Genomic DNA, 25,445 nt, shown 5'->3' with positions numbered 1-25,445 from the left:
GGTTAATTATAATCATTATACCTGGTAATTGAGCAGTGCTAATCAGAGCTGGGTACTTACGTATTAACGCCACCGCAGCTACAGCTGCTGTTTAGGTTATGTTGACTTCGTGTACTGACAAATCGTATGTATATCAAAATAACCTAACTAAATATAATCTACGCTCGCTAACCTCTTATAATTAACATTAAATATGCAAAATATATACAACATATTAATAATATAACCTTAATGTTATAGCACCGAAATCCAATTAATGCTAATCCACCGAAATCCGATTGACTACTTTGTTTTTAAATAAAGCTGTAGCTGCGGTGGCGTTAATATGTAAGTACCGAGGTTAGCTAGCGAAGCGAGCGTAGGTTATATTTTGTTATATGTACGATTTGTCATACACGAAGTCAACATAACCTAAAGCTGTAGCTGTGGTGGCGTTAATAAGTAAGTACCCAGAGCTGTTTTTTCTAAAATTAATCTTTTTCATTATGTAACCAGCTCCAGTGAAGAATAGAGTGAGTGTGTCACATGAGCTTGGCATGCTTATGTATAAAAAACAGTATATTCTAGTTGGTGAAGAAGCTAACAGGAACCTGTTAGGAAAAATATCATTTTTAGGAAAAAAAAGCTCCAGTGAAGAATAGAGTGAGTGTGACACATGAGCTTGGCATGCTTATGTATAAAAAACAGTATATTCTAGTTGGTGAAGAAGCTAACAGGAACCTGTTAGCAAAAATATCATAATAGGAAAAAAATCATTTTTCCTATTAAGCTTGTGAAATATTTTTTGTTGCAAATTGCTGTTTCATTTCAAAGACTGACTATGATCTTATATTATATTGCTTTATAACCGGTACAGTTGTTACACCTGTTTTTAAATATACAAAAATGATAGACTCGAAATGATATACTGAATTTTGTAACTCTATTCCAAATTAAGAACTAATGACATATGTGATGTAAATTGCATCTCATAGTACTCACAATAAAGTTTACAGATACAATTTATAAACTTTCAATGTGGCCCCCTCTGGCTGCATGGCACATATGTAAGCAGTAGCTGAACTTGTTTCACATGCGAGGAAGCATATCTTGTGTTACTGAGTTCACCGCAGCTGTGATATGGTTTCACAGGTTGGCCAGATTTATTGGTAGAGATGGTACGTAAACTGCATTTTTTTTACAAACCCCCACAATTGTGCCGATTGTATATGCATGTTGTGCTTCTACTGAGCTCTGGTCTATTCCCATTTAGACTATGGCTGCATAGCTTAGTCAGTGCCACAGGTCACTGCTCTAAAGATGCTTGATGTAGTCCACCATGATTGGTGGCCCTTTTCTTGTTAATTACTGATTTGATCTTTGTCAGTATCATAAAAAGAACACAAATCCGGTTATTTTATGAAACAATAAGGCCTTACATATATAATTATCTCAACATTTCAATATGTACTTGTTTGCTCAGATTCCATGAGTACTTTATGACATATACTCCAGATACCCTGTTGTCTGTGAAATTCAGTGTGTTATTTTGCTAATGAATTGCTGTAATACTGTGAGCTTCTGCTAGATCCTCAGCTACATTGGAATTTCACTCAATGATGACGCTGATTGTGCGGCAAAAGATGCTTGCTTCCAGCCTCCTTTCACCACCGCGTAGTTTCAAACGATCTTGTTTGTTTTCTGAGGAGGGTGTTCATGACAAATGGCAAAGATAATGGGATGCTTCCGTCAGCAATAAACAAATTAAGAACATTTTGTCACTGTAGAGCTCATCATGCAAAAATAATCATTGAGAGGTTATTATTTGCCATTTGTAAACAGGGCACACTAGTATCACTCATGGGTATTGGATGCACCCCTTTATGCTCACTGTGGTTACCAACTAACTGCGCCACTCCTTGTGGATTGGTTCTGTTATATGGCATTGTATCAAGTTTAAATTAGGGGCTGACACGCAAAATATGTTGGGGAACAATACAATGATGTTATTGACTGTCTTGCAGTTTATAAAGGTCGTGCATCTTGATTCAAAAATTTAATTATTTATATGGTCCTTGTCGACTTTGTGTACTGTTTGGCGTATGCCGAATGGTAATTTTTATTCTTTTAAGTTTTTTTTTAATGTTGTATCCACTGTGGTTTTTATTTCACTCTTAGCATACATTACAAGCTTTGTAGTTTTGAGATATATTTGTACGTTACTAGATTTTAGTTTTTTATTAATTTTTAAGTCAATTTTTAAAATTTATTTATTACATAAATATCGTGTTAGGGTGCTAATAATGATGATTCATTGTGCGCTCAAAAGAAAACCTCCATAAGAAAAAGCCATATGGTGTGACTTAGGTGATCTTGGAGGTCAGAACTAAAGAGCCAGTTCTTCATTCCTGAGCACGTCCTATCCATCATTGAGGTAGCAATCCATTCAGATAATGTCAAAATCTAGGTGCCAATGGGGTGAAGCTCTGTCCTGTGAATCTTCATTTAGTTGAGGGAAAAGCCAGTTTTCCAACATGTCCTGGTACATTAGCCCTGTAATTGTGTGTTCCACAAAAAAGAATGGTCCAAAAACCTTTTTTTGTGATAGGCTACAAAACACATTAACCTTGGGGTAGTCTCTCTCATGTTGCAGTGTCATGAGAATTTTTTAGATCCCATATGTGAACATTGTGTATTCTTTCTCCTTTTAGATGGCATGTCGCTTCATTGCTAAAAATTAAATGCGAAAGAAAAGTGTAATCATCCATGTTTTCAAACATTTCATCATGACTTGAAAAGTAAATGATGTCTCAAAGCATGCCAGACAGTTGGTTGAGGTATTCTAAGATTTCTGCTTGCTGTATGTGTTGACTTTCTTTGGCTTCATAAAAACTTTCTTCAATTTGTCTCACATGTTCCTCTGCCTCATGCGGTCAGCCCTCTTGCCTTGACACCCTGTTTGTTTAAGCTGGTGAAACCAACGATACATGCTCTTTCTTGTTGGAGGGTCAACGTTAAATCAGACAAAATTCACGTGCATTGCAGTTGCCTACTGAGATTTGCCATACTCAAGAACACCAGAAAACCTTGTATTGCACTGTATGCATCTTATTCACAACTGACATGTAATGGCGGTACAAACACTGTAGCAATCACTCACACATCTACATACTGCATTGCATCAGAAAAATAAATTCTAAAATATGTTCAGTAATTAAACTGTTGTTTCTGTCCCAAGACTGTTAGGCACCGTGTATTTATATGTGACTATATGTTTACATTATAAATATTTAATAATGGTGATAATCTTAGTGTTTTATTAAGAAACTTTAAAGTAAAACTATATGGTTCCAATTGAAATCAATTTTTTATAGACCAATATGAGTTAACATTTACATGCAAACGTATCACCTTTGTAATTAAATGTTTTAAACAAAATATTAATTTTACATTTTAAATACCGAAAGATATATATACATGTAAAATTTACTTTTTAAAATTTATTAAATACATAAAATTTAAACTAATTTTATTACTATGCTTTATTTGCATCTGCAGATAGATATAACATCACATTTATTAACACAGTTCAGTACAAATAAATAAAAAATGTATTATGCTCTCATGCAAAACAAAATCTTAAAGTATTCAGAACAGTAAAAAAAAATTTGATGTGGACACAAGTGATATATACACATTTTTTTAAAATGAAGAGTGCATAAAATTTTATTTCATTAATAACGTCTTTTATTTTTATTGTTATTATTGAATTATTATCTTAAATTTTTTTTACTATCAGAGGTTATTATTAATAAATCAGTATATTAATATTAAAAAAAAAAGGAGTTGAAGTCTGATTCAAACCGATGTGCCTTGTAAGATCCAAATATTTCATTAATTAAACATTTATTTGGCTGTAACTCTGGAACCAATTAAAATAAGAACTATTTATGGTATATTGTTGAAAAGCTCTGAATGAGGGCTTATTATTGCAGTTAAGAAAAAGTCCAAAATCCAAATTTTTGGGCTTTTTTGGACACTTTTGGTCCAGTCGATTGCAATCAAAAGGGGAGGTGCTCAACTAGATGTTACAACAATCCTAAATCCAAAATTTCAACATCCTACAGCTGTTTGTTTTTGAGTTATGTGAGATATATACGTATGTATAGATGTTACACCAAAATTGGTCAAAATCAATTCAGGGATTGTCAAAATGGATGTTTCCGTTGAAATCTGAAAACTGAAATTTTTCACGATCACATAATACATTACGTAATAATACATGTAATGAATTATTATGTACTGATTAGAATAAAAGATTTGTTTTATTACATTTTGGTATTGAGGACAGAAATAATACATTATTACTATTCTATAAAAAATCTGTATAATTTAATATAAGAGTAAATATAATTCTTGTTAAAGTTACTATTTGTGTTGTTTCAGTTTACCATTTTTAATTAGTATATTTCTTTTCCAGTTTTAGGCCAAGAAATAAAAATGCCTTCTTTATCACCAACTATGACTGAGGGTACAATTGTAAATTGGTTAAAAAAGGAAGGTGATACGATCACTCCTGGTGATGTCCTTTGTGAAATACAAACTGATAAAGCAGTAATGTCATTTGAAACTGAAGAAGAAGGCATCTTGGCCAAAATATTGGTAAAAATCCATTCTTTATTTATTTTATATATGTATATATTTAAAGAACTTGATCAACCTAAGTACAGAACAAAAAATAAAATAGGATGACACTAATCTTATTTTATCATATATACAAAAACGCTTTCGTGAATTTCTTGCATCTTCAGTTGTAATCTATTTTTTTTAAATTGTTCACTTCAAATTACATATTACACATAAACATTATCAAGAATAATACAAATTTTTCCCCTTTTTTATAAAATACTAAAAACTTCCTTAATTTTTTTAAAAATATAAATTATAAAAATCAATAATTTAGAGTTAAAAATTGAAATTGAAATTAAAATTAAATATTTTTTTTACATTTAAAATCAAAAATTAAAAATACATATATAGAAATATGACATCAGTTGATAAAAATATTAAAATTAAAAATTAATTAAATAATAAATAAATAGGTTAAAATAGAATTATACATGTCGTCTGGCTAGTAAATATTACATTACTGTACAGATTTGAAATAGATTGAATTATGCATCAACAATGTCTGAAAAAGTGCTGTCATCTACTCCAGCTTTTATAATCATGTCATCCTCATGCTCTGAAGGTTGATCAAATTAAATCTACTTTTATATTTATATATATAAATCTCTCTAAAATGTCTATACCCCTGTTATTTGCATTCATATTTTATTTTTTGATTTCTAATATTTCCAAATTTGTTTAAATATCAGATATTGAATTTTTATTATTAATAAGATGGTCAGACACATTAGAGAAACCTAGTTTTCCATTTTTATAATATCTAAAATGTTCAGAAAATCTAGTTTTGGAAAAACTAGTAATTTTTCGTATATAAATTGTACGAAGTCATTACATTAGTAGTCGCTACTACTACATCGCAGTCATTACATTTTATTTTGTAAATTCCACCTAAATTGTATAAACCATGTGAATCAGTATGTTTAATTGTATATTCAACAATGCTATACATATTTTAAATATACATTGTCAATTTTTTGTATGACATTTATTGGTATTAAACATGTATAATTGTTGATTTTTTTATATTTATTTTTTGTATGTATTGTAAACTAAAGAATCACTATAGTCATTTAATTTAACTGTTTAATTTATTTTTATTTTCATATATTTTGTGTAATTAATTGCTCTATTAACAATGTTTATATATGTATCAATTTTGTGTGACTGTTAAGTTTTAATATCATGTTTTCTTCTTATTTAAAATATTGTAATGGCAGCCTTGATTGTTGTAATTCTTTTTCTCAACGCTAAAGCTCAGCTGATTCGATTCTAGACTCAGTACACAAGATGATATGTAGTGGGACGGTAACATACAATGCATTAAGCAATTCAATCAATCATTTACATTAATTCTATTCAATATACTTCAAATACTCAAAATATTATATGTATTATTAATATTCAATGTGTTATTACTAAACTGAAATCAAATTACAACAAACAAGTCTACCAGATATATCTAATCAAAAATGTATTCTATAAATGAATAAATACTACATAAACTCAATTTGGATTCATCTACTTAATCAAACTTCAACTAATCAACAGTGACCATCGATGATTTGAATATCTATGTATTATGATTTTATTGGTTGTGGGTCCTGTTTGTTTTCTGAAGTTATAAAATTATTATTTTTATTATTAAATTTGATACTAACATCTAAGTAATTTATTGTCCTATAATTGTCAGTTTCAAAAGTAAATTTCAGCCCATTATAATATGAGTTGAATTTGTTCAAAAATTATTAGATTTCATTATAACGGAATTATAGACCACAAAATATATATATATACACACACACACACACACACACAGGTATTCCACAAAGAAGTGGAAAAACTTTCAGGACATGTTCTACTGGTGAAAACAATGAATAAAGTTCATATAAACATAGGCGTGGAAATACTTAGTTTTTGAGTTACAGCTAGTGAAAGATTTCACTTGGATTTCAGCTCTTCTAATTAAAAGAACCCCTACTGTAATTTTTGGGGCTCAAATTAAAGAGTAAAGTTGGTGGTTCCTTATATAATTTTAGCTGGAAAATAGGATAAAATAGGTCCTATTTAAGTGTAATTAAGGTCCTATTAAGTGTAACTCCAGTAGTTTTTAAGATATCCGATTTAAAACACAAAATTTTGTGTTGAAAACGTTTTTTTTTAGGTTTGTAGTACAATTGCTTTGTTAAATGACTAATAAATGCAGAAGATTTAGTAACAAAACTTATAGAGAATTTAATTCAGAGAAATTTAATGTAAATTCAGTCAATAAAAAGTAAATAAAAACTTTTAATAACCTGTTTTTATTGAAGCAAAAGAGATGAAAAATAGACAGAAAATTGTGTTATTCTTTCTTTAGCTAATAAATATTGTTTGGTGTATCAACATTTATGAATGAAAGGGTCATTTCCAATATGTTCATGTTCTGTTGAACGCCAAGTAAATCATTGTGTTAATAATGAACATCATGTGATTCAGCATATTCGGTGTAACCCAGGCACTAGTACAAGGCGAATTTCTTGTTGCAGTAATTTGTCAAAAAACAAAGTGTGGCACATCGTATGGAAAGAAAAACTTTATCCTTTTCACCTGCAGAAGGATCAAAATTTGCAGCCAACAGATTAGCCCTGGCAGTTAAACTTCTATCATCGGTGATGACATCGACAATTCTCTCATATGAGAAAGTCTTTAATTCTAAAAATAGTAATTTATGGAGCAAAGAAAATCCCCACATGGTACTATGTAAACTAGTTACCAACATAGATTTTACATTAATGTTTGGTGTTGTTGACATTATTTATGAAAAAATTCTGGGACCATTTATTTTCAATAAAAACATTACAGGAGATGCATATATTCAATTCTTGAAAAATAATTTGGCAGCTCTTTTGGAGGATGTACCTTTACAGACTAGATTGCAAATGATTTTCCAGCACAATAGTACAACACTGCATTTTTCTTTAGTAGCTTGAAATCTCTTGAATGCTAATTTCTTAAACTGGATTGGACATGGTGGACCATTGATTGCCACCACAATCACCTGACTTAACGCCACTAGATTACTTCATTTAGGGCCACATGAAAACGATAGTATACCGACAAAAAGTTAATATTAAAGAAGAGTTACTCGTTAAAGTACAAAATGCTATTGAATTTATTCAAAACGATCCTGAAATGATAACTGAAAGGCACCAGAAATATTTTGTCTGACAGAGTGCTGTGTACATTGTGAAGGAAAAATAAACTGAGATTTGTTATTGTGTTACCATTTACCATTTCATGCATTTTATTTTTTTTGTTTTGCTATTTTAAGAGTAATGTTTTTTAGTTACAGAATAGTACGATTTTCTGTCTATTTTTTCGTCATTAAAAAAAGTTTTTTCAAGTGACATCTGTACAATGTTTAATGTCTTTTAAATCCTATTCAATTATTTGCAGCATATATTACATACCAAATGTTCATTTGCATAGTTACCGATTACTTATACTAAATGTTTTCTTATTTTTGTTTTTGCATTTTTGCTTAATGTGTAAGGCAAGATTATGATGCTCAAAAACTATTACAAAATTCTACTTAAAATCTAAACCTAAGTGGCCTTTTTGTTAAACCATCATCGTCACTAGATGCTGCCGAAAAAGTGTAAATAAAATAAATAAATAAAAAAAATTATAAAAAAAAAATTGTTATTCATATATAAAACATTATAATATGATGTAATAAAAACAACTGTTTCTGGTCCTAATAGAAAGTGTAAATTTAGCTTAAAAATGTCTGAACCATTTAAACTCAATTCAAACCGCAATTTCAAAAAAATTGAAATTAAAAAATTAATTTTTTAATTTCAATTTTTTGATTAGTTTATATTTCAGAGATTATAATGTTAATTAGATTGATCTTAATTAAATTTTCTTCTGATAATTGGTATCCCTTTTCACCATAATTATTATTGTTTATATTCTTTGTTTGCTGTGATAAAAAATTCTTCTGTCATTACAGATTTTCATAAATTTATCCCATAATTTATTTATCCCTTTTCACCATAATTATTATTGTTTATATTATTTGTTTGCTGTGATAAAAAATTCTTCTGTCATTACAGATTTTCATAAATTTTTTTTAAGTGTACCCCCTTAATTTGATCTTATACAGCATTTTATTGCATTTGTTTTTTGTACCATCTGATGTTTGTTCTTAAAAATAAAATTAAAGGGAAATTCTTAAACTTTTAATTTACCGAATGTGAGTTATGGAAACCAGAAAATCTAAAAGATCTATACTCGACATTAAACCCAGAAACTAACTTGACTCACCCTCAGAAAAATCAAATGGAGAACGGTTAGTTTCAGCCAAAATACAAGAAAGAAAAATTATAAATAAAGGCAAAGAAAAAAAATCAAATCTCCAACTGAAAATAACAAAAATAAACCAAATTAAAAGACTCACAATATAAAATAAAACAAAAAAAAACTTCATAAGAAATACTTTGAGAAATTCTACATATACAACCTAATAAAGAATAAACCGAATTAGAAGACCAACCAGCAATCATAATAAAATAAACCCCAAATCAGAACAAAAAATAAATAAATAAATAAACAATAAGTAAAACCAACAACGTTAAAACTAAAAGGAAATATCAACCAGAGTTAAGTGTCTTATACTACCAGTTAAGTGCTAGGATATTCTAAGTTACTGTGATAAGGGTAGTCACAATTAGCCTGAAATAATCATTAAAAACTTTTATCAAACATGAAAATTTACAGTGATTTTTATACTTAATTTACTGAATATACTATTGTTAACAAATCATTATAATTTTTTTTACAGGTGAACCAATATTTTCCTCTTTCCACTCATAAATCAGTCAAGTCTTATATCCTTCCTAATACTTCTGTTTCATCAATACTCAAACCTGTTAAATTCTCATATAAACATCACCCTTCATACGACTTTTCTGATATTTTGGTAAGGTGTAAATCATTTTATTTCATTTCTCATATTAGAATATTAATTACATTATTATGCTATGTATGTACAATCGCAGTACAAAAGTGTGAATTAATATAAATTTTAAGGATTATTGATTTTTTATTTACGGTTAGATAAAATTTAAAAAAATATACTTTGTATTTTGCATTCAAAATGTTTTCATCTTCAAAACTACATTGTTCAAGACACATTTACGTACTCTGAGTTGTGGGCCCTTATTATGATCCTCTTCAAAATAAAAAAATCACTATTGTAAATCTGTGAGATGTCCAGTGATCACAGATCTACACTGCAATTGCATATCAAAAGCTTTATTTGCATAATTGTGGGTCACAATCCATAAAGTAACAAGATATCTATCACGTTAAAATTAAATTACATGAAAATTTTCTGTATGTCAAGTTATGGAACCACATAATTTTTAAGTATGTCCAGTTAATTGTTTTCAGCAAATGTAGGGACTGTAATTCAGAGAATTACAATCCTGATTACTAAAAGTTGATTTACATTACAAGCAGATTACATTAGGATAGAAAGTCCTTCAGATTAAGATTCTGCCTTCAGTTTGCCAGCATGTACAGTGTATAAACTTTCCTGTTTTGATTAAAGTTGATATCTTCAAGCTGTACAATTTTTTTTTATAAATATACATTGCCCTTTTGTATCGGTTCATAAAAATGAAGTCTTCAATCTGAAAACACACTGTTCAGCTACATCAAATAAGTTAAAGTGGCACTTGAAACAGGTCTAAATACAGTTCATTTGGAAAAAGTACAGTTTTCTGTAATACTGACCGACTTTACTGTCAACAATCATTGTATTTACTTGAAAATGTTTATATTGTTTTTAATGAAATAAATTCAGCCGGTTTATTTTCCACGTTGCTTTTGCACAACTTCCTGCATTTTTTATGAAAAATAAATTAAAAATTTAGATAATAAAATTATATTTTTCGTGTTAGAAGTGTATGATGAAAACCGAAGAAATCTTTTCATAATGCAAATTTTAGTTATTTTAGCGTAATTACACTCATCATACACATAGTGTTTCGCTAGGAAAAATACTACTTTCGGAGGCAATTCTAGAACTAAAATCAAGGAAACTGTCACATAAACATAGATCTGAAAATGCCTTGTTTTTGAGTTGCACTGCTGAAAGCTTTTACTCTAATTTTTGCTTGGTAGTTAATGTAATGTACATTGAACTTTTTGGACATTAATTAGAGTAAAAAATTAATGTATTTTACAGTTAATTTACTAGAAAATTGTATTAAAAAATGGTTCCCAGAATTGTATTCTTAATATTATTTGAGAAAAGTTGTGTAAAACTTGTAAACAAATTTTTAGGTTTGGGATAAAATAACTTTAGTAAATTGCCACATAACAAATAAAACTTTGTAACAAATTTTGTAGAAAGTTAAATTCAATAAAAAACGGCTACAAATTTGAGAAATCTGAGTTTAATTAAAAGAAAAAAAGGTCAAAGTAATAAAGAAAAGTTAATGTGCAATTTAGTGTAGCTCTTTTGTTTACAAATTAACTGTTAACACAGGCCTGTGCTTTTAATGATTGAAAAATTATTTTCAAGTTGAGAGCTATCTTATGTACTTTTGGGCATTGAATCCAAATGTGACCTCAGTTTTTCTGTGTCACATAAGGGTTTTTTATAAAGAGGCCTCAAAATTCTTTTTTAAATATAAAATCCAATTTTTAACAAATTTTAGAATTTAATTACAAGTTATATGAAAAACAAAACTACTTTAAAATATCATAAAAACGAATGAAAACACAGTAGATATACTATGTAGTAGATGAAATACTATGTACGTCCTTACAAAATCTTTTTCTTTTTGCTTTAATGCTCCTTTTCGTCCTTTTTCTTCTGTGATCTTGCAGTGGGTCATCTCTTTTTAATATCAACAGTAGTCAGTTATCATGCTCGCATTAAATCTCCATTGGTAACTCTTTTCCATCTATTTCATGTCTTGGTGGAATCTTTTCCCGTAATCCTCACTTTGTGGACCAAGATTTTCAGGAAAGTAGTTGAAGTGCAAATGCAAATCTAGAGAATGCACCTTTAGGCTCATTTTACAGCCTAAATTTTAAATTCTTCTGACATATTTTATACAATATTTTTATAATCTTTATTTTTTTTGTTGCCAAGAAACTTTTTAACTGTATCCTTGAAGACTTTCCAAGCTTTTTTTCTGCTTCCTTCATTTTAAATTCAAATATTTATTTAAATTTAAATATTTCAATATAACACTAATTTCTTTATCTTTCTGATAAACTTGGAAAGTGACTGTAAAGGTCTTGAAACACTCTCCCATCTTTTTTTAATGCCTTCACAAATTGTTTCATTAACCCTAGTTTATTTAATATATATTTCAGAGGGCAAAACTTTGCTTGGCTCTAGTAAACTTTTTCATTTACTAAACTTTTTCTTTCAATGTTTTTCATATAACTTTGTAGCCGTTCTTTTTCATTATTGTGCTGCTTTCTATCATACTAACTAACCTACTTGCAAAAAAAATGTGGATATTTGGTATAACCGCTTTGTTATCCAAACAATAAAGAATTAACCTTTTAATCGCCATAAATTGTCCAACATTGATCCTTATACCAAAGTTTAATTAAAAGTAACTCATGATTTTTGTAACATTCTTTTAAGTGAACAGAATACCCTGCTTATGAAGAAGCGTACTTCCATTGTGCAGAACTGCCTTAAGACTTCTTTTTGATAAATCAATGAACAGTCTCCTTTCAGAAACCTTGTAGTCAATGTGGAATTGTTCCATGAGTCCACCTGCACTCATGGAACAATTATAATAGTGTAATGATGTACCTACATCATTACACTAAACTAACGCATCTTCTTAAGAAAAAATGTTGAACAAATTCTTTTTCTCTGTTCCTAAACCAGTAAAAATACTTCCAGGATCTAAAAAATTTTTTCCTTCAGCCTTGGGCCTAAAAGTTCAGCTGAGGCCTTAGGAAAGTTTAAAACCCTTACCAAATCATTTAATTCGGAATGTTTGAATAGTTTGGTTATTGTTTCTAGAATCATAATCATCATTTTCATCATCCAGTTCACTAGCAGATGCCTTTGAAACAATTTCTCATCACAGATCATCTGCTTTATCTGGCAGTGAAGGAACAGGTATTTCTGGCCCATGATGTACAGGACGTTCGCTTATGATGAAAAATGTCCTTTCTGTTTTTTAAATTAAATCCCTGTATTATGCATGAACAAAAGTAATAAATTAAAAGAAAGCACCCAGCCCGATGTAGTTGCTTATTATATTATCCTACTGAAATTCACATTTATATTGCTATCTACTTTACATACAGAATACAACTATTTAGGTTTTATAAAGCAGTTTTTGAACAGGGGATGGCTTTTTCTTGTCCTTGATGGCTTTTTTACCCTGATCAGATTGAGTTAATGCAAAGATATTTTTTTCTGCTTATGGAATCACTCACTCACATGTGCAAAGAACACATACAGGTTCAACATATTGCAGTATCAATTTTTGAAAATCACCTCAAAGAAACAGGAAATGTCTACTGAATCATTAACATATGCCTAACACTGTAAGTACGAGTACGTAAATGTGATAAAATAATAACATAATTGTCATTTACTGACTGTTGCAAGAATTTAATTTCAAATTCTACAAATGAAAAAATTATATAATTGGAATTCCATTGTTACGTAGCTCGCTGAATGTCACAGAAAATACATCTATTAATAACCCTGCATAAGGAAAATTTTATTTATTTATTAATTTTTTTTGTACAGGTTGATTCTGGTACAAAGGACATTAAAGTTGGTTCATTAATAGCACTTATGGTAGCGGAAGGCGAGGACTGGAAAGCGGTTGAAATCCCTGGTATTGCATCTCCACCAGGAATCCCTGGAAAAGGGGGATCAGCACCTAGTAGTGTTGGTGGTAATTCCAGTTCATCATATTCTGGAGGCGGTTCAGGTTTGGCATTTTTATAATTTAATATAATTCTTTAAAGTTGTAATTAAATGCATGGTTTTGATTTTAGATTTTTTGTCTTTATTCTTTTGGTTATCTCACAGGCTATTTCACATAAGTTATTTTTTACAATCATTGTCTTCTTTTTCCCTGCTAACATCAGTATTTTTGTCTTAATTCATTTGTGTTAGTTTGATGTACTGTTTCATTGGTTGTGTATTCTGCTTAAAATTGTTGTAATTTCTTGAAATTAAGAAGTATTTTCTTTTTTTATTTCTTTTTATTGTGTGCGTGTATTTTACATGATTATTGAAGGTTGATGTAAATGAAGGTCTAGTAAGCAAGTAGAATGAGAGATAATATTTTTTTTTTAAATTTCTACTTATTGATTTTTTATTATATGGCTTATGCAGCAGTAATTACAATTTAATATATAATTCTGAGTGAGAAGAACTTAAGTTGAATAGGCAGCAATGAATTAGGTAAGATTTTTGTTAACCCCCCCACCGGGCAAGATCCATAACAAAGCAAAGCACAGCCCAGGGGGGTTGTCTACTCAAATGGGCCAGCCATAACAGGTCAGCCCGCTGGTGAGATCTTTTCATTGCCTGCCTCTAACCCCTAGGGCGGCGTATCCAAGCCAGACTGTGTCGTTCCTAGACCCCCCCACCCTAGAAACCGGGATGTCAATGTCTCTAGTGAGAGCACCCTTGCCAGGCACTTACAACACCGGGTCTTGGTCTTTTTTGCAAAGGGATGAGAGAATCCCAGTGCTTCATCATTGCAACCCCTTGTCGCCCCAACCTCCATGGCTTTGTGTGCTGGAGTATCCTTGTCACAAAGTCAGTTACCACACGAAACCTCTCTGCCCCTGATAACATACAGTCTATGATTGTGTCAACTGTAAGGGTCCCAGTCACCAACTTACAGGAGTGACGTTCAGTAGCCCACATCCGGCAGTCAAACACGACATGTTCTGGTGAATCAAGTTCTCCACAAGAAAGACAAAAGGGATCATCAGCTCTCCTCCTGGCATGTAAGTACACCTGAAACACGCTGTGGCCAGATAAAAATTGGGTCAACCAGTTGGTGACTTCACCAAAGCTGTGGTTGACCCAAGACTCGACCTACCAGATCAGACGATGTGTCCATCACCCTGTAGAGGACAGATCCAACAGACCTGCCATTTTCGGAACAACTGCTTGTGCATGTCACTCCTGTCAGCTCCTCCAATAATCCAAATCCTCATCCCAGCTAGTTGTTTAAATGGAGGGTTGCCCGCAGTGACTAACATTCCCTTGGTCAAAACTGAAACAATGAAGAGGGCAATTCGCCGTTGCACACTTTCCAGTGCTCGCCAATTTCGATCGCATCCTAGAGCATTCGACGAAACAATGACCCCCACTCAGCAGAACAGAATTGATCACATGGCTGTACAACTTCCTTCTGGATGACCGGGGGTCGGGCACATTGCCTAGGAGCCTACTCAGTGCCGGCACCATCACTCCTGCATGATCAGATGTCTGTCGCACGTGTACGGGAAAATGTACGCTGTTGGTCCAGCCATGTCCCCAAATACTTCAAAGATTCCACCTGGGGTACTAAGGCTCTGCCTACCATGATTTGGATCAGAGAAAAAAGACGTCTGCCAGCCAGACAGATAAATGCTGTTTTCTCAGAAGACAAGGTTAGCCTCCTATCCATCAACCAGTGCTGCACTAGATTGATAGCTTCATTGGCTGTCATTGCTATGTCATCTACAGCCTTCACCTATACTACCAATGCCAGATCGCCAGCAAAGGCCACTAGTACAACACCTCAAGGATACCTCATTCGGAGCACCCCATCAAACACCAGGTTCCATAACGTCAGACTATGTCCTAATCCCCTGAGGTACCCCACACATGACCGGAAAAGAGAGCTGTGAGTCCATTGAATTGTAAAGCAGACGTCTTTCTTCCAAGAACTTATGTATCATTTACCATATACCGCTGTCTACCTGCTTATCCCTTGAACACGGAACCTCAGCGCAATGAGTTGAAAGCATTCTTTAGTTCAAGCATCACAACCACAGGTATGTTTCTCATGTGCCTGGTGGTCACAGTTGCAACCTCTACCAGCTGACACACACATTTTACAGCATTGGGAGCAGACCTCCCCTTACGAAAATCATACTGGTTCTTGGAGAATCCACCGTTATGCTCAATTTCTCGCTTCAGCCTGACATCAAGCATCTTTCTCAACAGTTTGCATAAAGAATTTGTCAGGCAGATCGGATAAGTGGAGGGGGACTCTGCCCTAGCTTCTGTAACAACACTAGACAGGGCTCTTTCCATGCCCTCGGAATGTAATCTCCCAACAACATATCGTTCATCATGTTCGGGAGTTCCGCCATGGCCTTCTCTACCAATATACAAACAGTTCCGTAGGAATGCCATCAGGATCCGGGCTCGTCCGTCGTCGTAGCCTCTTCCCTGCTAGCAACAGTTCGTTCATGCTGGAGAGGGACAAGTTATCGATGGCTATCTTCTCTCTCAGTGGGTCCTCACCTGTAGGGAATAACACCTGTACAGCGTCTAGTACTTGCTGTTCCATGAAGACTGGAACCCTCCTCCCAAATTTGTTGTTGGAATACAGTTCCTGATCCTAGGTATTGTGTTCCTGTTATAGTATGACTTAATAGTTCTGTACCTGGTTTTATTATTTGAGTTTTTAAAGTTGTCCCTGTTACTCCTGGTATTAATGTGTCCCATTTATCTATTTTGTTTGGTTTGTAACAGTAATTATGTGTTAGAGTCGGAAAGTGTATCGTCTTCTTATATTCCTTCCTTTGTTCTATCTCTTCCTTTGTTATTATGTCTAATGTTTGTGAATATAGTTTGTTGTCTTTTGATTTTAAGTGATATGTCGGGCCGACGTCTTCTTTTTTTGTTGTTGTTAGTTCTAGTGGACATCTGTCGTATGTTCCTATGACTAGGTTTTGTGATCCTTCAAATTCGTATGTTGTATAGTTTGTAGATCCTCCTTGTAGCAGTCTTTGCCTAAGTACATTGTAGATTTCTATTTTTATTTCCCCCTTTACCCATGTTACACCCCATGCTAGTTTGTTTAGTTCATTGTACAGATTGATTGTTTGATTGTTTGCAATTTCACTATCACACCACATAGATGTCCAGAATCCCGCGTATTGATATGGAATTGGTATTGGTCCTTGGTCTGTTGTGAAGTCTAATGTCATGCAGCGGCTATTTTTTACAATGTTGTAGTAGCTGTTTCCTCCTTTGTTCCATATGTTTAGGACCTGAGCATACGAAAGAATATAATTAGTGTGTTGTTAATATTTGTTTTGTTTTATATTGATTATATTATAACGTATGCTTACCCTTAGTGGTAGTCTGTGTCCATATCCTTCTCCTCCTGCTCCATCTCCTCCTGGTGGAATTATTAGGCTGTTGTCTGTTGATTTGTCTGATTTTGTTTTTGGTTTGTTCTCTTTTCCTGCCATTTATTTTGTAGTTGTTTTTTCAATCTCATTAGTTCCAGTACCTGTTGAACATATTATTTATTAGTTATTTGTCTAGTGTGTGTTAGTTGGTTTGGGTTTTTATTGTAAGTGGTGTTTATAGTTACCTCTTCCTGATGTATTTCGTCGTGTTGGTCGTCTAGCGTGTGTTCGTCGTCGAGTTCTATCACTCTCTGAAGACTGTCTTCGCCTGTCATTATATATAAGATGGCAAAGTGTATAGGGTTTATTATTCCTGGTGGTTTGTTTATCCGGTTTTGTTGTAATTCTGCTGTTATTGTGTAGTCTTCTTTTCTATGGAATATTGTTTTGTTGAATTTGAATATTTTGATTCGGTGGTTGATCTGGATTTCCTCGTTTCTGTCGATGTTGTTTGTTATGGGCGTGGCTGTAGTTATGTATACTGGTAGTCGTTTTATGCCTTCTTTGTCTTTATGTTTAATGTCCGTTTTTATTGTCTTTCCTTCTAGTAATAGTTTCCATGTTCCTACGTTAATCGGTGTTATCAGTGGTTCCTCGAATAGCGCTCCTGTTGCGTTTGGTAGTTGGTCTAGGTGGAATCCACTGTTATCTCGTTCTCTCGGTATTTCTTCTGGTTGTGTTGGTCCTATTAGATTATCTATTAGTAATGATTTTCCGGCGTTGGTGTTTCCGTATAGTACTAGTCCATTTATTTTTTTGTAGCGTTTTGTTTTTATGATTTCTGTCCAGGCGAATAGTTCTTTTGGTTCGATTTGGTTTTCTGTCAACATGTATTCTATCCACTTTGCTCTTTCTATGTCTTCCTGTTCTATTTCGTAGTCCTCTGTGTATTTTTTGTACGTGTCTACCATTATTCTTGTGAGTGATTGGTGTTTTATTTGTTTTATGTTTTCGTATTTGTTATATCGTATTATTTTTTGTATGTAGCTGTCTATGTTCAGTCCGAATTCTTTCATAAGTTGTCGTTTGTGTCTATGTCGATTTTACTTTCCCAGTCGGAGCATGATGTTATTTTGTGTTCTGTAATTAGGTTTTCTATTATGTCAACAACGTTTGCGTTTTTACATTTTCCGATTCGTTTGTTTTCCTTTTTATCTTCCCAATATTGTTTACAGATTGTATGGTCAGTTATGTCCGTCTGTGTCTCTAGTGTTTCCAATTGTTTTTGTATGTCTCGTTCTAGTTTTGTTAGTCTGGTAGATCGTTTAACTCCATACTGATGGAGTGAGGTCGTGCCGTTACGGATGCAATACAGAATGAATGCCCTAATATTGTAAATTTTTTGCGTTGTGACATACATTTCTGTAAGTCCCGCAGCGTCAAGTTGTAGATATCGTCCGATTCGTTCCCTTGTTCGTGTACTGTTTCCCCCCCTTTTTGTCTCCGAAGTATATGATGTGGCTGTGGTCTCCGTGGTTGTAGATTGAGAATTGGGGTTCGTTTCTGTATAAACGTTTACTGGATTCTCTCCATGTTGGGTTTTGGTTGTTGTGGTGGATGATGAAGGTATATCCACATTGAGTATCGTCTCCAACTCCTTTTCCTTCTGTGTCATCATCTGGTCCAGGAGTTGGTCGTCTGTCGTGTTCATTTGAGTCTGTTGTATCTGTGTCGTTTGTTCGTTTCGTGTTTGTCCTTGTTCGTTTATGTTTAGTTTTAGTCGTTTTGTCATCAGTGTCCGTTGCCTTTCGTTTAGTTCTCTTTTTTTGTTTAGTATTTGACGGTCCGGCGGAGGGGCTGCTTCCTCTTTGTCTGTCATTATGTGCGTGAAAACTGTTTTGTATATGAACCTCCACGGAGGAGGTACATTGTCCGTCTGCAGTGTCTGTATCGTTTCCGTTTTTGATTTTGTTATTGCTGTTATTGTCTCGTCCTCTGTTTGTGTGTGGAAGCACATCACCTCCGCTCCTTTGTGTCCGTGTTGTGTCCATGTCATTGTTGGTTTGTAATTTTGTTCTAATATGGTCAATATGCTTGACCATATCGTCTTTCGTATACTCTGAGAACTCGTGTTCACCAAGAGCAAGTAAAGACCTCTCCCATTCTCTGCTTCCAACAGCTGGAAAATGGAATCCAGCTCCTTCAGCGGATCCGGGGCAAACTTGTGTGTATGTGTGTTGGTTATTATTTGTTTTATGTCGTTTAGTTGGTCTGTCGTCATCGTTGGTTCGTTTTTGCGTTTCTGGAGTAGTGTCACGTAACGTCTCGGAGCAATGTAGATTGATGTTCCCCATTTGTTCTGTATTGTCGGGTATAGTTGTTTTTCCGTCATTTGGTTCGGCCACGCCCACGGTTTGTTTAGTTGTGTCAGTCTGTCCATTGTCTGTTGTATTTGTTCTATTTTCCGTTTGAAGTCTTCTGCCGTCCAGTTCCTCCAGTTCTTCGTTGTATTGTTTATAGGTGTCGTGGTTGAGTTCTTCGTATGCGCTATTTTCGCCTGACTTCCAAAAATTTTCTATATAATCTCTTTTGTAATCTTCTTCTGATACTTTTTTTAGCCACCCTATACACTGCTCGTCTTGGTTGCCACAATATATACAATTACACAGGCGTTCTCCGTGTTCACAGTCTTCGTGTATGATACAATCTATAACGTCTCCGTTGATCATCGCTTCTGTACTGGTTGGTCTGCTGGTTGTGTTCTCTATTTATACTGTTGGGTTGTGGAATGGGAGATTAATAGGTTAAAGTTCGTGGACGTGGACGTTCGGTGGTGTGTTGGTGTCGGGTATGTCCATGGTCTTTGGTCTGGTATTTTCCGGTTCCGTAATCCATGCCTATGTTGAATACTTATAATCCTTTAGAGATATGGTTATTGTCAGCAATCTATAAAAAGAAAATATATACTTATTCCTATTCCTCTTTAATCCTCCTCTCTCCATTTTTTTGGTTTGATTGTAACTGTATTACAGTTGTGTCTAATAGACACACAATCAAATTATTCCCTCCCAAACCTGTAGGGAATAACACCTGTACAGCGTCTAGTACTTGCTGTTCCATGAAGACTGGAACCCTCCTCCCAAATTTGTTGTTCACTATCCAGAAACCTTTCCCCCACAGGTCCTGATTCACCATGTAGCAAAGATCCCTCCAACACCTGTTTTCGGCCTCCTTAATTGCCGCCTTGTATATTGCCCTTGCCTCCAAAAAACGTTGATGAGTCAAGGACCAAACATTTTGAGATACACGTCTTGCAGCCCATTGAAATGACCTCCTGGCCACCCACCCCTCCCTCCTAAGGCAAGCAATCTCATCAGTCCACCATTAAGCATGTTGATTTGGATTACAATGAACGAACACTCCTGCTGTTGTACACTCTTCCTGCACAATCGTCACCAAGTCCTCTGCTGACAACATACCGGCAAGGCGAGCCTGGATATTTTCACCAAAACGAAGCAACCACATTTAGAGACTAGTTTCCTGTCTGTTTTCAAGATCCCTGTGGAGTAGCGAGTCTCAAACTTGATGAGAACGATATATACCTCTCAGTGCCGGAGTTTGGGGAACAGTAGCATGAAAAAACTGTCAACAATCATAGGTTTGCCCAAACAAAGCCATTCCCAGAGCACTGGATACTACTGGCACTCCAGGTATCAAAAGGCCAATTGCTGCTGTCGCCGCACTATCCAATAACCATATTAAACTTAGAGTGATTGAGACAGGCGGCTCAGAGAGGAGCATACCTCAGCAGAGCAGTTGAGGGCCACCTACCAAGTGAACGCCTGCTTCTGTTCATATTTAATTGGAGAAACTTCATTTTCGGTCAGAACAGTCATCCATCCTGTAGCCCTTCGAACCACAAATCACACACTTCCTCCTTCCTTGGGCTGGTGCACTGGGCCTGCCGGTGTCCTTCCTGACTGCAATTTAAACACAGTTCAGTGCGGTCGGGTCCTTTGTGGTTGAGGACATGTTTCTCAACCCCCAGCATCGAAAGCATATCTCTTCTGGATCATGCATCCGAGCCCTGCACTGCCCCCAGCCAATTCTCAAATGCTTTGCAATTAGTTTCTTGGCCGCTTCATAAGACGTAATAATGGTCGCATTTTGTGTCTTTCCAAATTTTCATTCAGATCACGGTCCTTCCGGGGGATTTGCGTCACCAAGCCCTCTTTAATCTCACGCTTTATATTTGGAGTTACCTGCACCAAGCCATGCAGTATCCCAACCCCAGAAAAAAGTTCTTAAAGGGCGGTCATGATTGTAGAGGCCATCAACACAGGATATTCCTTTCCACTTAGTACAGCATGGCTCTTGTCAGGGTTCCCAGCTGATGAATCATCCCCTGACTTCATGATCAGCGCATCAGAACCTCCTCAAACAGCATGTTTTCTCTTCTTGTGGCACACCAGTGGTGGAGACTGCGACTGTGACCATTTAGTTGGTTTAATCTCTGCCACATATTCATTGTCCATCTCAACCTGACAAAGAACTGGAGTCACGATAGTCAACAAAAATAATTAAACAACACAAAATAAAAGTGAGTACAGGTAATCAAACAACACCAAATCAGAAATTATGCAGCAGTGCAATAAACATAAAAATTAACTAAAAACACAACAAAAACATAATTAATTAATGGAAAAAACAAAACAAATGAATTAGAATACGAAAACAAACTGAAATACGAAGAAAATGAATAACTTGTATGAGGTGGGAAAAACACGTCTAATCGCTTGACTTGACCAAACCTCCGTGAATAAGGTAAGATTACATGTTTGTAAGATAACTAATTCACTTTGTAATTGATTATTGTTAGAGATGAGAGCTTTAAAGATGTACAGAATAATGAACATTATTAGCCTTTTAAAAACCGTGATTTTAATTTTTCTATTTGACTGTAATTCTATGAAAACAGATTCTGGTTCATCGGTTGAGAATATTATCATTTGATTCAAAATTAGTTTATATTCACTGTAATTTGTAAGTGTAAACTTTATTTAAAGGAAAAAGTAATGAATGAAATATTTTTTATTTAATTTTTAATGAAAGTTGTTTTTAGGCAGTTGCAAACAAAATAAATTTACTATATTAAATGATGAGCTTATTTAAAGTTTTATCAAAATTTTACAAACTATTTTTTGTGAAAATCATCTTTGATACTTTGCTATTTAGCTTACAAATGGTGATTAAATTCCTATAAATTTTTCTTCTTTATTACCTCCTATTTGCCTTACATGATTGGATTGTCTTTCTAAAATCTACAGTAAAATCTTCCTCTCATGCTGTTACCCTTCTCCATTGTAGTCTTTTTGTCTTCTTTCTTCGGCTTATTTTACATGTTTCTTTCACTAAGAGTAATAGTATGTATTCCTTCTGATTATCATTGTATTTCTTCATTGAAGTTCAATGTTTTCCTTTTGAACAATTTGTTATGTCTTTCTGATAGGCTTTCTCTTACATTCAGGTAATTAAATCTGTTGTAGATAGATAGGTGGATGTACTACCTCCTTGTAGCTTCCCGCTGTGCTGTGCATATGATATTGTGTGAAACATATTACAAAAATACCTGGAATGCTTGATTTTACAGCTGATAAGTCTATGAATGTGCTTGTGCTTTACCTACCTTTTGGAACACATTCTATAGTCTGTACAGACTTCATTTTTGAAGAAATTCCTAAAATGGCAACTAATCTTTTTGTCTCCACAAGGGAAATAATGCAGTAATCTCACAAAAAAATTAAAAATTTTTATCATTTATTATTTTTTTACCAAAAAATTAATTTTATAGAAAAATTTTGTTTAAAAAACACGCATGGGGATGCTAGACTGATTTTAATAATTTTCTTCTTTTTTTTATGAATTGTTTTTGTAACAACTTGACATTAAATCAATTGATGTGATGACTTGCAGCCAGTATTTATAGTAAAACAATAACAATTCAAATTGTTTTGTATTGAAAAACATTTTTTTTTTGTGAAAATTTCTGCCAGATATTGTAAAATGTGCCTGTATTTATTATAATATTCTATGTTACAATGTATTAAAATATTCATCTCTTTTTTTGACAACTTTAGCTTTGAAATTTTATTGAAATAGTGTTTTGGTTATCATGGAATAGATTTGATACAGTTTACTTTGGAATACAATCAGGGATTAATTCCAGAAAGACTCCTGAATTTCAAAATCCTGAATTTCAAAATACACCATTTTTTATTTGAACTTTGGCTTGCAAAATTAATTGCTACTTTAAAACTAATCTCTAATGTTTCATTAAGTAAGTACATTCAAAACTGCAATGATGTGCAATTAGTTGTCTGGATTACAATTCCTGAGGGCAACGTGGTAGCGTTAGGTGTCGGCTGTCTTCTTCGGAAGGCAGAACTCATTACTATCTCTCGTGGCGAATTACCGATGTAGATGTTCCTCAGGGCATCTGCATCGGTGGCATCTCACCGTGGCTGGGCTGAACACTGTGGAATGTGATCAGTTTGAGGGCAAGAAGATGTCCTCCGTTAAAGCCATTACTGGCAAGGAACGGAGGGGGTGGTGTAGCGACCTGACACGCTACGAGGCGGGATCTTCTCCCCTTGGGGGGAATTGAGATGTTTGGATTACAAATATAGACATAGATTTCCATTTTAACATTAGGACTTTTCATTCTTTTTTTGCAGCGTAGAATGGTCAGATTAATGTCAGCCAATGTAATTGACTACTAGCCTCATTCTAGTTTGGTCTGTTGGCTTTAGACCATCCATTCTGTAGGCAGGAATGTTAATTTATAATAAATTGCTAATTAATTATATTTAGGGTAAAGGTGACAAGAAACCTGGACAACGCTGGGTACTCGCCTAGTAAATAAATGCATTTGATTTTTTCTCAGTAAATATGAAAAGATAGTTTAAGTTTTCTGTATATAAAGAGGTCTTTATAAAAACCTGAATTTTAAGATTTTCTGTTGGCTAGTCAAAATCATATATTTGGAATAGAAAAATAAATTGGGAAGTCGATATCTTCTATATTTAATTAAAATAATGTACTGGTGCTTATAAAGAGTAGAACAGAATTATAGATAAATTGTTTGCAGTTATTAAGAGGAAATTTCCATGACGCTAAAAAATTAACTGTATTTTGGGACATGTGAAAAATGATTAAAATACAACTCTCCAGTGAGGGAAATAAAATATTGATACGAGCATCAAGCATATAATTGTGAATACCATACAATATTATAAGTTCATAGTGGTTTTGTATATTTTACATACACGTGCAAGAATATGTATGTTTAAATGCGCACATTCTATAATCACCTGCATAAAGTGTAAATTAATTACATCACAAGGTATGGGAGAATATACACTACTTTTATAATGTAAATGTCGTACAGTATTGTTTTTTAGTGGCAACTCAGGAGATCAAGATGCCATCTTTGTCTCCTACAATGGATGAAGGTACAATTGTGTCATGGAAAAAGAAAGAGGGTGAAAAGTTGAATCCAGGTGATGCTTTGTGTGACATACAAACGGATAAAGCTGTCATCACATTTGAAGTGGAAGAAGAAGCTATATTGGCTAAAATTTTGGTAAATTTGTAACTTATTCCACAGTGTAGCATTACATGTATGTATGTATTATAACGCTTTGCTGTAGCCCTTTTAATTTGAACTATCTCAATAGATCTATGTCACTGTAAAAATTGTAATTCATTGAACCAATTCTGCTATCCAATAAGAAGCTTTATCACTTAGAACTGACTGTATTAAAATAACATCCTATCAGATTTGTTCCTAGGAAATAAATACACAATGAGTTGTACTGTATTCACATTTAATGACACAGATACTAACTGGCTACATTCACCTACTGCACTGTCTTTTGATAACTGTCTTTTGTCATGTTTTGATAACTTCTATAAAGTCCATAATAATAGGTACGCAGATAAAAAATTTTGTCTACATGTTTTTGACGATTATTACCCCAATATATGCAATGGCTGCTAGACATACTCTATGAGGTTACAAAAAAAAAAAAAAAATAGATATTCGCAATTTGCATTAGTGTTATACCTAACAAGTTTTACCATTTATATTCAAATTTCTTTTGGAAAAAAAAATGGTCAGATACTGTTTGAACAGACTTTGTAGAACTTCACCTTCTGTTTCATTCTTTGCACTTGTATAAAATAATTTAGCATCCATCAGTTTTCTTGCGCTAATGACAGCTTTATTATTCTACATGCTTCTATTTATATACATGACCTGAAAGTTATATAATTAGGTACTGACCGATCAAGATAGTGATTTTCATTTGTAATCAAGGCATTATAATTTTATTAGTTTATTGCTAGAATTATATTTTAAG

At 33.5% G+C, this 25,445-nt stretch overlaps 1 protein-coding gene across 1 annotated transcript in view; it reads left to right on the top strand.

Annotated features, from left to right (window-relative positions):
* LOC142332015 (uncharacterized) overlaps positions 1-25,445 on the top strand; it is an 87,292-nt gene that overhangs the window by 3,319 nt on the left and 58,528 nt on the right. The window contains exons 2-3 of the mRNA XM_075378081.1: positions 4,460-4,641; positions 13,457-13,643. Coding sequence (XP_075234196.1) covers positions 4,460-4,641; positions 13,457-13,643 — 369 coding nt within the window. The remainder of the gene's footprint in view (positions 1-4,459; positions 4,642-13,456; positions 13,644-25,445) is intronic.

This window comes from Lycorma delicatula, chromosome 11 (assembly GCF_047948215.1).
Source record: "Lycorma delicatula isolate Av1 chromosome 11, ASM4794821v1, whole genome shotgun sequence".
NCBI classification, from domain to species: Eukaryota; Metazoa; Arthropoda; class Insecta; order Hemiptera; family Fulgoridae; genus Lycorma; species Lycorma delicatula.
The sequence above is the reverse complement of the archived record's forward strand: the minus strand, read 5'-3'. Positions and strand labels throughout refer to the sequence as shown.